The sequence below is a fragment of the Salvelinus alpinus genome, chromosome 8 (assembly GCF_045679555.1).
Source record: "Salvelinus alpinus chromosome 8, SLU_Salpinus.1, whole genome shotgun sequence".
In the NCBI taxonomy this organism is placed as follows: Eukaryota; Metazoa; Chordata; class Actinopteri; order Salmoniformes; family Salmonidae; genus Salvelinus; species Salvelinus alpinus.
In genome coordinates, this window is record NC_092093.1 from 46,650,616 (window position 1) to 46,662,618 (window position 12,003).

General features: G+C 46.3%; 2 protein-coding genes across 3 annotated transcripts in view; one reads left to right on the plus strand and one right to left on the minus strand.

The window, feature by feature from the left end:
- The first annotated feature begins 565 nt into the window (after window positions 1-565).
- Window positions 566-12,003, plus strand: part of LOC139583229 (SH2/SH3 adapter protein Nck1-like) — a 112,596-nt gene continuing 101,158 nt past the window's right edge. The window contains exon 1 of the mRNA XM_071414073.1: window positions 566-874. The gene's annotated coding sequence lies outside the window, so the exon portion shown is untranslated. The remainder of the gene's footprint in view (window positions 875-12,003) is intronic.
- On the minus strand, window positions 2,126-4,558 carry LOC139583230 (uncharacterized). Of its 2 annotated transcripts, none has more exons than XM_071414077.1 (2): window positions 2,492-4,558; window positions 2,126-2,372 (listed from the first exon to the last, which is right to left on the minus strand). In XM_071414077.1, the coding sequence occupies exon 1, from the start codon at window positions 4,548-4,550 to the stop codon at window positions 3,837-3,839; it is 714 nt and encodes a 237-aa protein (XP_071270178.1). In that variant the 5' UTR covers window positions 4,551-4,558; the 3' UTR covers window positions 2,126-2,372; window positions 2,492-3,836. The 2 variants fall into 2 exon arrangements, with proteins under 2 accessions (XP_071270178.1, XP_071270177.1); XM_071414076.1 differs by having other exon boundaries at window positions 2,486-4,558.

Below are 12,003 nucleotides of genomic sequence, written 5' to 3' on the forward strand. Positions count from 1 at the left end.
ACCTACTGTATTTATTTATTAATTTATTTTGCTCCTTTGCACCCCATTATTTCTGTCTCTACTTTGCACTTTCTTCCACTGCAAACCAACCATTCCAGTGTTTTTTTTTAGTTTTTATTTTACTTGCTGTGTTGTACTCACTTCGCCTCCATGGCCTTTTATATTTTTATTTATTTATACATATATTTGTTTGCCTTCACCTCCCTTATCTCACCTCACTTGCTCACATTGTATATAGACTTATTTTTTTTCACTGTATTATTGACTATATGTTTGTTTTACTCCATGTGTAACTATGTGTTGTTGTATGTGTCGAACTGCTTTTCTTTATCTTGGCCAGGTCGCAATTGTAAATGAGAACGTGTTCTCAATTTGCCTACCTGGTTAAATAAAGGTTAAATAAATAAATAAATAAATAAAGCAAGGACCGTTCGTTTTGCATGGCATGGCCCGGTGCCCCAAATGAGTGAATGTTTTAACTCCGCCTCCCCGGGGCACCGGGAATTGTAAGATGAACTCACCCAATGGGATGCGGTAAAAATTTGATAGGCAGCCAACCACTGTTGTGGTGGACCGGTTTGATTGACACTGCCACTGTCCAATGGGAGCATTGTGTATCGTGAACACTGGGAGCAACTCGGAGAGCAAGCTCTGTGGCTTGAGCTTTGTCATGCTGGAAACGGGAAAGCTATCTATTTCCAACTAGGTTGGTATTATGATTATAGTCAGCGAGACAAGTTGTGCAAGGTTACCTTAGCTAGCTAGGTTTTGGTCCTAGCCACCATCCATCTCCACGGGCGTTTCAAATCATCTTTGCTGTACATGGTGATTTCATCAACCGAGAGAGGACAGGTACGACCGATCAGCTAACCAGGTAAGAGCCAGAGGGATCTGCAATGTTCATGCCAGCAACTTGATTAGCTTCGCTAGCTGGTAGGTTAGCAAAAAGAACATCTGGCCTCAACTCTTGGGAACAGAGGCACTGCTTGATAATAAAATATCATCCCTTGTAATGTAGTGAATGCTGAAAAATTGCATATTGATGAGCTAACTACATAGCTATCACTGCCTTCTTGGCAAGCTAGTTGTCTAGATTGCTAACGTTAGTTAGCCATCTGTTAGCTAGCTGTCTTGCCAAGGTGGCAGATATGCCAACTGGGTGTTCATTTGGCTGGCTGAGATTGTCTCACATAGTAGGATGATTGTGGATAGTCAGATTAATATAATAGTTCGTTTTAAAACGTTTTATATGTTTTGCAAGAAGAACGATTTCCTTAATAATCAAGTTTACATGACACATCTGAAATAAGTCTACCTGATGGGACTTTTGATAAATGCAGAAAATCGGCAATGAAAATAAACGTTTTGCCACAGTGACAATGTTATTTTTGCGAAGTTAAACTTTATTTGATTCTGATTTCGGATACATACAGACTGTATGTGGAAACTATTTCTAATATGCACACTTTCAGTTTTTTCCCGAACTCACTTCAGTCGTGCATAGATGTTTTATCATAGTCTGAGACGTCACGTACAGCAGTGTCCTGGAGTGTTGGACAGATGGTTTTAGTTTTCTCAGCGCAGCTCAAACTATATCTATGTCGACACGTTTTAAATGAATGGAGGACAACGCGTTGGTTTGTCATTGTGGGGAGGTGAGCGTTGGTCTGTGTGTCCTCCGCGATGCTGGTCAGCGTATATACGACCTGCATCCTTGGCACAATAAAGTTACATTATATTCTATTCAATCCATAGGCTTCATTGACGCCATTCAGAGTGTCTTGAAGTCAATACATCCGGCTATGATAGCTGAAGTTCATAACTAGCTAACATTGATATTATAGTATTGACGTAAAAGTGATATGTGTGTAACAGTCATTTTCTGCAATTTCTTGGGGATGAATGATTAACTGGTGGAAGCAGTCTAAACCATTGTTCTGAACTAATAGATTAAAGGCTTTACGGTCCATACACATATCGCCTGCATAGCTAGCTACACATCCATAATCATACAATAATTTTTGTTATCCTCCGCTACACAATAAGCAAGAAAGGAGTTAGCTATGTTGTAGTGCAGTCACTCACTGCTGTACAACGTAGAGAAAAATATATAAATGAAACAAGGTTTTCATTGATGTTTATTGCTTTGAACTGAACAAATTGGAAGGACAACATTTACATACAGTATTTTATGGAAATGATAAATGAGCCCGGTTGAACACAAATTAAGTCCGGTCTACACACCACATGAGGGACAGAGTTTTACTGTGTGTGTGTTGCAAATGTATTTCTTGCACTTGTGTGAACTGTGTCTTCCTGTCCGTCTTGGGTCCACACACATTGCAGCGCTTCTTGTTGCTACCGGCTGCAATCTAGAATGATGAAAACACTTAGTTCAGGAGTTTTACTAACATCTCACTCACATTTATAGTTACATCAGGCCAAGGTAGGAGAGTCAGACACACACACATGCAACATCACTCACGCTTACTTCCGGTATTGGAGTTGTTGGTTCTGTGGGTCGGGGCGGACGGGGCCCCAGCATCCTCCTCCTGAATCCTCCTCACCATGGGTGCAGAAGCTGGGGTCCTTGGGTAATGTTGTATCCTCTGGATTTGAGGTCTTACCAATGCCCTGCCCAGCTCCTCGAGAAAGAGCCGTCTCCTCTGGAGCTTCTCTCTGTCCCAATCTGGGTTCAACACCATCCAGATGACAAACGCCTTGTACGCCGAGATGTCCAAGATGTTGAAGAATATCACAAATTGCAGCTGTAGCCAGTCACCAGCTTGTCTAAATTGTCCACCACTCCTTTTCTGTCATTGTAATCCATTATGATTTCTGGTTGTTGATGTTCCTGGCCACAGATTCTCCCATCCCTATGCAGCTTACTCATGAGTACCACATTTTTGCCTTTCTTTGGCACTAGGGACGTGTCGGCTGTGAACACAAACTTGATTGATAGGCCTGTTCAGTGTATTCATCAGCTGAGCTGGGAGCTCTGGCTTGTTTTTACATACTGTTCCTACCATCGTCAGCTTCCTCTTGAGCAGTTCCTGTCCCAGCTTGTACAAAGTAAAAAAGTTATCGCATGTGACGTTGTGGCCACAGAGTCCCTGTGTCATATCCAGGACAACCCACATCCCCTGGTTCTTCTCAGGGGCCCCTCCATCTGGCTTCCCCGTATACACTTGCAAGTTTCACGCATATGATGGAGCAGCATCACAGGCAGCCCAGATCTTGATTCCATATTTTGTTGGTTTAGACATTATGTACTGCCTGAAGGGGCAGCGGCCCCTAAATGGCATAAGCTGCTCATCAACAGTAACGTTGGGCCCAGGGTTGTAAAACAGGGGAAGGCGGTCCAACCACTTGTCCCACACTGACCTGATTGCAGCTAGCTTGTCTCTCTGCCGCCGAGCTGGTCTGGTGTCTCGGTTATCGAAGCGAATAATCCTGGAAATAATGTGGAAGTTTTCCAGAGACATTGTTGCACTGAAAAGTTCTCTCTTAGTTTCTGCATCCCACAGGGATTCTGTGGATTCCCCATTGGATCTGAAATCACCAGCAAGGATAAGAACCGCAAAGTATGCATGTAAATTAATTTGGTCAATCTCCTTCCATCTGTCTCCAAAAACACGCCTTCCCTCCAAATTAGTGCAGTCCAAAATTATTTTCTGGATGGTGTCTGGGATGAACAGTTCAAAAGAAGACTTTATGTCCTGCACATGAGTAACCACCATCCGCGTCGACCTTGGTTGTATCCTCATCACATTGGCAGCCATGTGGGCTGGCTCATTCCTTGGGCAGGAAGACCATTCAATTGAATTTTTTTTACATTAATATTTCTCCTCCTGCTGGCTGCTGACGGGCTGGTCCTTGGGCTGGCTGCTGACGGGCTGGTCCTGGGGCTGGCTGCTGATGGGCTGGTTGCTGACGGGCTGGTCCTGGGGCTGGCTGCTGATGGGCTGGTCCTGGGGCTGGCTGCTGATGGGCTGGTCCTGGGGCTGGCTGCTGACGGGCTGGTCCTGGGGCTGGCTGCTGACGGGCTGGTCCTGGGGCTGGCTGCTGATGGGCTGGTCCTGGGGCTGGTCCTGGGGCTGGCTGCTGACGGGCTGGTCCTGGGGCTGGTTGCTGATTGGCTGGTCCTGGGGCTGGCTGCTGACCGGCTGGTCCTGGGGCTGGCTGCTGATTGGCTGGTCCTGGGGCTGGCTGCTGATTGGCTGGTCCTGGGGCTGGTTGCTGATGGGCTGGTCCTGGGGCTGGCTGCTGAAGGGCTGGTCCTGGGGCTGGCTGCTGACGGGCTGGTCCTGGGGCTGGTTGCTGACGGGCTGGTTGCTGACGGGCTGGTCCTGGGGCTGGCTGCTGACGGGCTGGTTGCTGATGGGCTGGTTCTGGGTCTGGCTGCTGATGGGCTGGTCCTGGGTCTGGCTGCTGACGGGCTGGTCCTGGTCCTGGGGCTGGGTGAGGGTCATTTTCATCCTCTTCTTCCAACTCACGGTCAGTCTCTGAATTGACAGAGACATGATCCTCATATTCAGAAAATTCTTCATCTTCCGAAGTGGAAGACGTTCCTTCCACACTAGTTTCTCTGCAAAGAGGATTTCTAAGGCCCTCTGAGCAGGGATTATTTTTGCCATACTGATTGATTGTGGTAAGGAGCCACACATGCAAAGCTATTTATTTGTTTTCCCTCCCCCAATTTGCACCTGGATGGGGTAGGTGTGGGAAAATACAGAATTTCTTTCAGTGTGGGATAATACAGATGTATTTATTATTTTCTACAATGTATCGGAATAATGTATTGTAAAGACATTGTGTAGTTTCACACACTACAAAGGGTAAGGAGTAGGAGAAAAGCGGCAGACAGGCAGGGAGACGGGCAGACAGACAGGCAGGGAGACGGGCAGACAGACAGGCAGGGAGACGGGCAGACAGTCAGGAAGACGGGCAGACAGTCAGGAAGACGGGCAGACACAGGCAGGGAGACGGGCAGACAGACAGACAGGCAGGCAGACAGGCAGGGAGACGGGCAGACAGGCAGGGAGACGGGCAGACAGGCAGGGAGACGGGCAGACAGGCAGGAAGACGGGCAGACAGGCAGGAAGATGGGCAGACAGGGAGGGAGACAGGCAGCCAGACAGACAGGCAGGGAGACGGGCAGGCAGGGAGACGGGCAGACAGACAGGCAGGCAGGTTCTTGGGGCTATGTAGAAACAGCAGGACCAGGGAGGAGGAAGATGGAGTGAAGGCAGGTTCTTGGGGCTATGTAGAAAAAGCAGGACCAGGGAGGAGGAGGATGGAGTGAAGGCAGGTTCTTGGGGCTATGTAGAAACAGCAGGACCAGGGAGGAGGGAGATGGAGTGAAGGCAGGTTCTTGGGGCTACTTACAAACAGCAGGACCAGGGAGGAGGAAGATGGAGTGAAGGCAGGTTCTTGGGGCTATGTTGAAACAGCAGGACCAGGGAGGAGGAAGATGGAGTGAAGGCAGGTTCTTGGGGCTATGTAGAAACAGCAGGACCAGGGAGGAGGAAGATGGAGTGAAGGCAGGTTCTTGGGGCTACTTACAAACAGCAGGACCAGGGAGGAGGAAGATGGAGTGAAGGCAGGTTCTTGGGGCTATGTTGAAACAGCAGGACCAGGGAGGATGAAGATGGAGTGAAGGCAGGTTCTTGGGGCTATGTTGAAACAGCAGGACCAGGGAGGAGGAAGATGGAGTGAAGGCAGGTTCTTGGGGCTATGTTGAAACAGCAGGACCAGGGAGGATGAAGATGGAGTGAAGGCAGGTTCTTGGGGCTATGTTGAAACAGCAGGACCAGGGAGGAGGAAGATGGAGTGAAGGCAGGTTCTTGGGGCTATGTAGAAACAGCAGGACCAGGGAGGAGGAAGATGGAGTGAAGGCAGGTTCTTGGGGCTATGTAGAAACAGCAGGACCAGGGAGGAGGAAGATGGAGTGAAGGCAGGTTCTTGGGGCTATGTTGAAACAGCAGGACCAGGGAGGATGAAGATGGAGTGAAGGCAGGTTCTTGGGGCTATGTAGAAACAGCAGGACCAGGGAGGAGGAAGATGGAGTGAAGGCAGGTTCTTGGGGCTATGTAGAAACAGCAGGACCAGGGAGGAGGAAGATGGAGTGAAGGCAGGTTCTTGGGGCTATGTTGAAACAGCAGGACCAGGGAGGATGAAGATGGTGTGAAGGCAGGTTCTTGGGGCTATGTTGAAACAGCAGGACCAGGGAGGATGAAGATGGAGTGAAGGCAGGTTCTTGGGGCTATGTTGAAACAGCAGGACCAGGGAGGAGGAAGATGGAGTGAAGGCAGGTTCTTGGGGCTATGTAGAAACAGCAGGACCTGGGAGGAGGAAGATGGAGTGAAGGCAGGTTCTTGGGGCTATGTTGAAACAGCAGGACCAGGGAGGAGGAAGATGGAGTGAAGGCAGGTTCTTGGGGCTATGTTGAAACAGCAGGACCAGGGAGGATGAAGATGGAGTGAAGGCACATAGCAAACCTTTTTGTTTCATTTGAACTTGTTTACACCACACCTACACACACTTTTATTACCCTCGGGTTCAGTGGACCCCAACACCACATGTGTAATATAAATGTCTAATGGGGTGCACAGTGTGAACTCAATGAAAATGTGTTCTTTTACATGTTCTTCACAGAAAATAAGCCAATGAGTCTCAGGCTGAATTTCTTTCTTTTAGGAAACATTGAAAATGGATCCCACCAGAAAGGGTTAATGTGGTGTGAACGTTGCTAGTTTAGACCGGGCTGCACCTGGTTTTATCAAATAAGAACGTTAATGTGGTGTGAACGTTGCTAGTTTAGACCGGGCTGCACCTGGTTCTATCAAATAAGAACGTTAATGTGGTGTGAACGTTGCTAGTTTAGACCGGGCTGCACTTGGTTTTATCAAATAAGAACGTTAATGTGGTGTGAACGTTGCTAGTTTTAGACCGGGCTGCACCTGGTTCTATCAAATAAGAACGTTAATGTGCTGTGAACGTTGATAGTTTAGACCGGGCTGCACCTGGTTCTATCAAATAAGAACGTTAATGTGCTGTGAACGTTGATAGTTTAGACCGGGCTGCACCCGGTTCTATCTCTTCCATATTTGGTGTTGTGAGGTGGTACCATCTGGAAGTGTTTCTGCTGGTTGGACCAATCAAAATCAACTTGATACTTTCCTAATTTTCACCTCCAGATCCTTGGCTTCCATTGCCTATAACCGCAATCAATCTATGTTGAGGGGCCGTTTCTATGGCGATTTAAAGGGAAAGACTCAGAAATCCACAATGAAAACAGGAACAGATTGTCTTCGCAGAGGGTGGATATTGAAATTCAGTCTGTCAGCTTTGTAAGTAAATATATCTTTAGTCCCTTTTTTTATTTTTTGTTTTCAGCGGATTTCATTTACAAAAAGTCCATATTTTCACTCACGAACCTGCAGCCACTAGTTAGCTTGTCAGTTGACGTTTGAAGTTAGCGCCGTTCTGCCGTGACGCAGCGCCACAGAGTTCCATTCAGCACGGGACACTTGTTGATCATGGCTGTGATGACATTCCATTCACTATAAACATGCTAAATTAGCAGAGTAAATCGTCGGTAACTTTTGAACCATATATGGTAGAGACATGGGGTTTGGACTATTGGTGTTCTGATGTAATTCTCTATTGAATGGACATATTTGTATAAACCTTGAGTGCAAGATGGCGCCAGCAGACATGGCAGCTCCGCTTCTAGCTCTTAAGCAACTTTGCAGTGTTTTTGTGTGTGTTATTTCTTACATTATTAGCCCAGAATGTTTTTTGTATTATTACATACAGAAAGAACATTTGGATATCAGAGCGGTGGTAACTCACCAGCATTACGACCAGGAATACGACTTTCCCGAATTGGATCGTTTGTTCGCACCCACCAGGGTAATTGAACTTATTCCAGAGGCTGCTCCAAGACACCACAAGTGGAGAAGAGGTATTCGGACTGGACGTCTAGTCTGACTCCGTGCACACCATCCACCGCTTCTGAGTATATTACTATCGAATGTTCAGTCTCTGGACAATAAAGTAGACGAGCTCAGGGCAAGAACCTACAAATATATATATATAAAAACATTTGATTTAAAAAAAATAAAATAATAATAATATATATATATATTTTTAAATCGGCATCGGATGTTTTTTGGTACTCCAATAAATCGGTATCGGCGTTGAAAAAAATCATAAATCGTTCGACCTCTACATGAAACATACACCTCCGCCCTTCTTCTTCCCAGAGAGTTCTTCATTCCTGTCTGGGCAGTGTACTGAGAACCCAGCTGGCTGTATGGACGGGGACAGTATATCCAGAGTTCTTTATTCCTGTCTGCGCAGTGCACTGAGAACCCAGCTGGCTGTATGGACGGGGACAGTATATCCTGAGAAAGCCATGATTCCGTGAATGATTGCCTTACGGAGGAAAAACAGGCAAAACGTCAGTACAGAGTCAAAGTGGAGTCGCAATTCAACGGCTTCCTTCCATGGCCAGGAAACTCCCCAGACCTTAATCCCATTGAGAACTTGTGGTCAATCTTCAAGAGGCGGGTGGACAAACAACAACCCACACATTCTGACAAACTCCAAGCATTGATTATGCAAGAATGGGCTGCCATCAGTCAGGATGTGGCCCAGAAGTTAATTGACAGCATGCCAGGGCAGATTGCAGAGGTCTTGAAAAAGTCTGGTCAACACTGCAAATATTGACTCTTTGCATCAACTTCATGTAATTGTCAATAAAAGCCTTTGATAGTTATGAAATGCTTGTAATTATACTTCAGTATTCCATAGTAACATCTGAGAATATCTAAAGACACTGAAGCAGCAAACTTTGTGGAAATGAATATTTGTGTCATTCTCAAAACTTTTGGACACGACTGTACAGTACCAATCAAAAGTTTGGACACCTACTCATTCAAGGGTTTTTATTTATTTTTTACTATTTTCTACATTGTAGAATAATAGTGAAGACATCAAAACTATGAAATAACACATGAAATCATGTAGTAACCAAAAAAAGTGTTAAACAAATCAAAATATATTTGAGATTCTTCAAAGAAGCCACCCTTTGCCTTGATGACAGCTTTGCACACTCTTGGCTCACATCAAAACATACCTGCAGACGAGAGACTGATGGAGAGGGAGATGACTTGATTAAGCCGTGTCTTTTTTAATTCTAACAATGTCAGTCATCATAATCATCAGGAGGCGAAATGCAAAACTGCAGCGAGATTCACCCACACATCTGATATAACCTAGAGGATTTAGGGAGAAGGGAAGGGGTTAACCCACACAGCTGATATAACCTAGAGGGTTTAGGGAGAAGGGAAGGGGTTCACCCACACAGCTGATATAACCTAGAGGGTTTAGGGAGAAGGGAAGGGGTTCACCCACACAGCTGATATAACCTAGAGGGTTTAGGGAGAAGGGGAGGGGTTCACCCACACAGCTGATATAACCTAGAGGGTTTAGGGAGAAGGGAAGGGGTTCACCCACACAGCTGATATAACCTAGAGGGTTTAGGGAGAAGGGGAGGGGTTCACCCACACAGCTGATATAACCTAGAGGGTTTAGGGAGAAGGGAAGGGGTTCACCCACACAGCTGATATAACCTAGAGGGTTTAGGGAGAAGAGGGGTTCACCCACCCAGTTGATATAACTTAGAGGGTTTAGGGAGAAGGGGCTCTGCAGGCCAGTCAAGTTCTACCACACCGATCTCAACAAACCATTTCTGTATGGACCTCGCTTTGTGCACAGGGGCAATGTTGTGCTGAAACAGGAAAGTGCCTTCCCCCAAACTGTTGCTACAAAGTTGGAGGTGCAGAATCGTCTAGAATGTCATTGTATGCTGTAGCGTTAAGATTCCCTTCACTGGAACTAAGGGGTCCGAACCATGGAAAACAGCCCCAGACCATTATTCCTCCTACACCAAACTTTACAGTTGGCACTATGCATTGGGGCAGGTAGCGTTCTCCTGGCATCCGCCAAACCCAGATTCGTCTGTCGGACTGTCTGATGGTGAAGCATGATTCATCACCAGAGAACGCTCTTCCAGTGCTCCAGAGTCCAATGGCGGCAAGCTTTACACCTCTCATGGCTTTGCACATGGTGATCTTAGGCTTGTGTCTGGCTGCCAGGCCATGGAAACCCATTTCATGAAGCTCCCGAAACCGTTCTTGTGCTGACGTTGCTTCCAAGGGCAGTTTGGAACTCGGTAGAGAGCGTTGCGTCCAAGGACAGGCCTGGAGAGGCAGTTATCTCATTGCAGCCAGTTTCCTATGTTCGTTATTTTCATGGTGGGATGGCAACTCAATGTCTGTAGTCTCCAGTCTGGCATCTGCTCAATATTAACTTATCTTGATTTCAACATTTCCCTTTCTGTCCTCACTGGAAAACGTGTGTGTGTGTGTGAGGGAGATGGAAGTGTGTGTGTGTGAGTGAGGGGGAAATGTGTGTGTGTGTGTGAGGGAGGTGGAAGTGTGTGGGTGTGTGTGTGAGGGAGGTGGAAGTGTGTGGGTGTGTGTGTGAGGGAGGTGGAAGTGTGTGGGTGTGTGTGTGAGGGAGTTGGAAGTGTGTGGGTGTGTGTGTGAGGGAGGTGGAAGTGTGTGGGTGTGTGTGAGTGAGTGAGGGGGAAGTGTGTGTGTGAGGCAGGGGGAAATGTGTGTGTGAGGCAGGGCAGGGGGCCTGTTGCAGCTGGTGACTAGTATAGTTTCTGTAATTATTGTCACACTGACAGGCCCCTCCACAGTCTCTAATTAAGTCTACCGGGAGGGGAAGAGGCAGACAGACATTTTGTCTGCAGCAGCAGCAGTGTAACCCACTGGACCGGAGTCAAGAGGGAGGAGGGGGGAAGCTATAGTTCGCTAGGGAAAAGGGGTGTTGAGGCCAGCTAGGCTATTTATAAAGGGCCATTTCCTTTCAGGCTAGAAGTCAGCCCAGTCCATTGGAGATTTACTGGACTTGCAACAACTGGCCCATTGGGATCCTCTAGCTGGAGAAGAAGGCCTCCACCCAATGCCTCAAATTCAGTTTTCTCTGTTTTTGTTTCATCAGTTTTCTGTTTTACCCTATTTATTTATTTTTTCTTCAGGTTTTCGCTCTTAAAGTCACACGTTTTTTAAATTTTTTAAATAGAACATGTTTCTAGCTCCAACAGTGGAGTAATATCTGACAAGTAATGGCTAACAATTTCACAACAATACACACAAATCTAAAGGAATGGGATTAAGAATATATCAGTACAGTGGGAAGAATACGTTTGTGAACCCTTTGGAATTACCTGGATTTCTGCATAAATTGGTCATAGATGAATATCAGATAACATTTTAAGTCACAACAATAGACAGACACAGTCTGCTTAAACTAATAACACACAAACAATTATAATTTTTCATGTCTATTGAACACACCGTGTAAACATTCACAGTGCAGGTTGGCAAAGTATGTGAACCCTTGGATTTAATAACAGGTTGACCCTCCTTGGGCAGCAACAACCTCAACCAAATGTTTTCTGTAGTTGCGGATCAGACCTGCACAACAGTCAGGAGGAATTGTGGACCGTTCCTCTTTAAAAAAACTGTTTCAGTTCCACAATATTCTTGGGATGTCTGGTGTGAACCGTTCCCTTGAGATCATAAGGCTTCTGAATCGGGTTGAGGTTAGGACTGGGCCACTCCAGAAGGCCTATTTTCTTCTGTTCAAGCCATTCTGTTGTTGATTTACTTCTGTCTTTTGGGTTGTTGTCCTGTTGCATTACCTAACTTTTGTTGAGCTTCAAATGGCGGACAGATAGCCTTACATTCTCCGGCAAAAAGTATTGATAAACTTGGGAATACATTTTTCCGTTGACAAGCTGTCCAGGCCCTGAGGCAGCAAAGCAGCCCCAAACCATGATGCTCCCTCCACCATACTTTACAGTTGAGATGGGGTTTTGATGTTGGTGCCTTTTTTTCTCCACACATAGTGTTGTGTGTT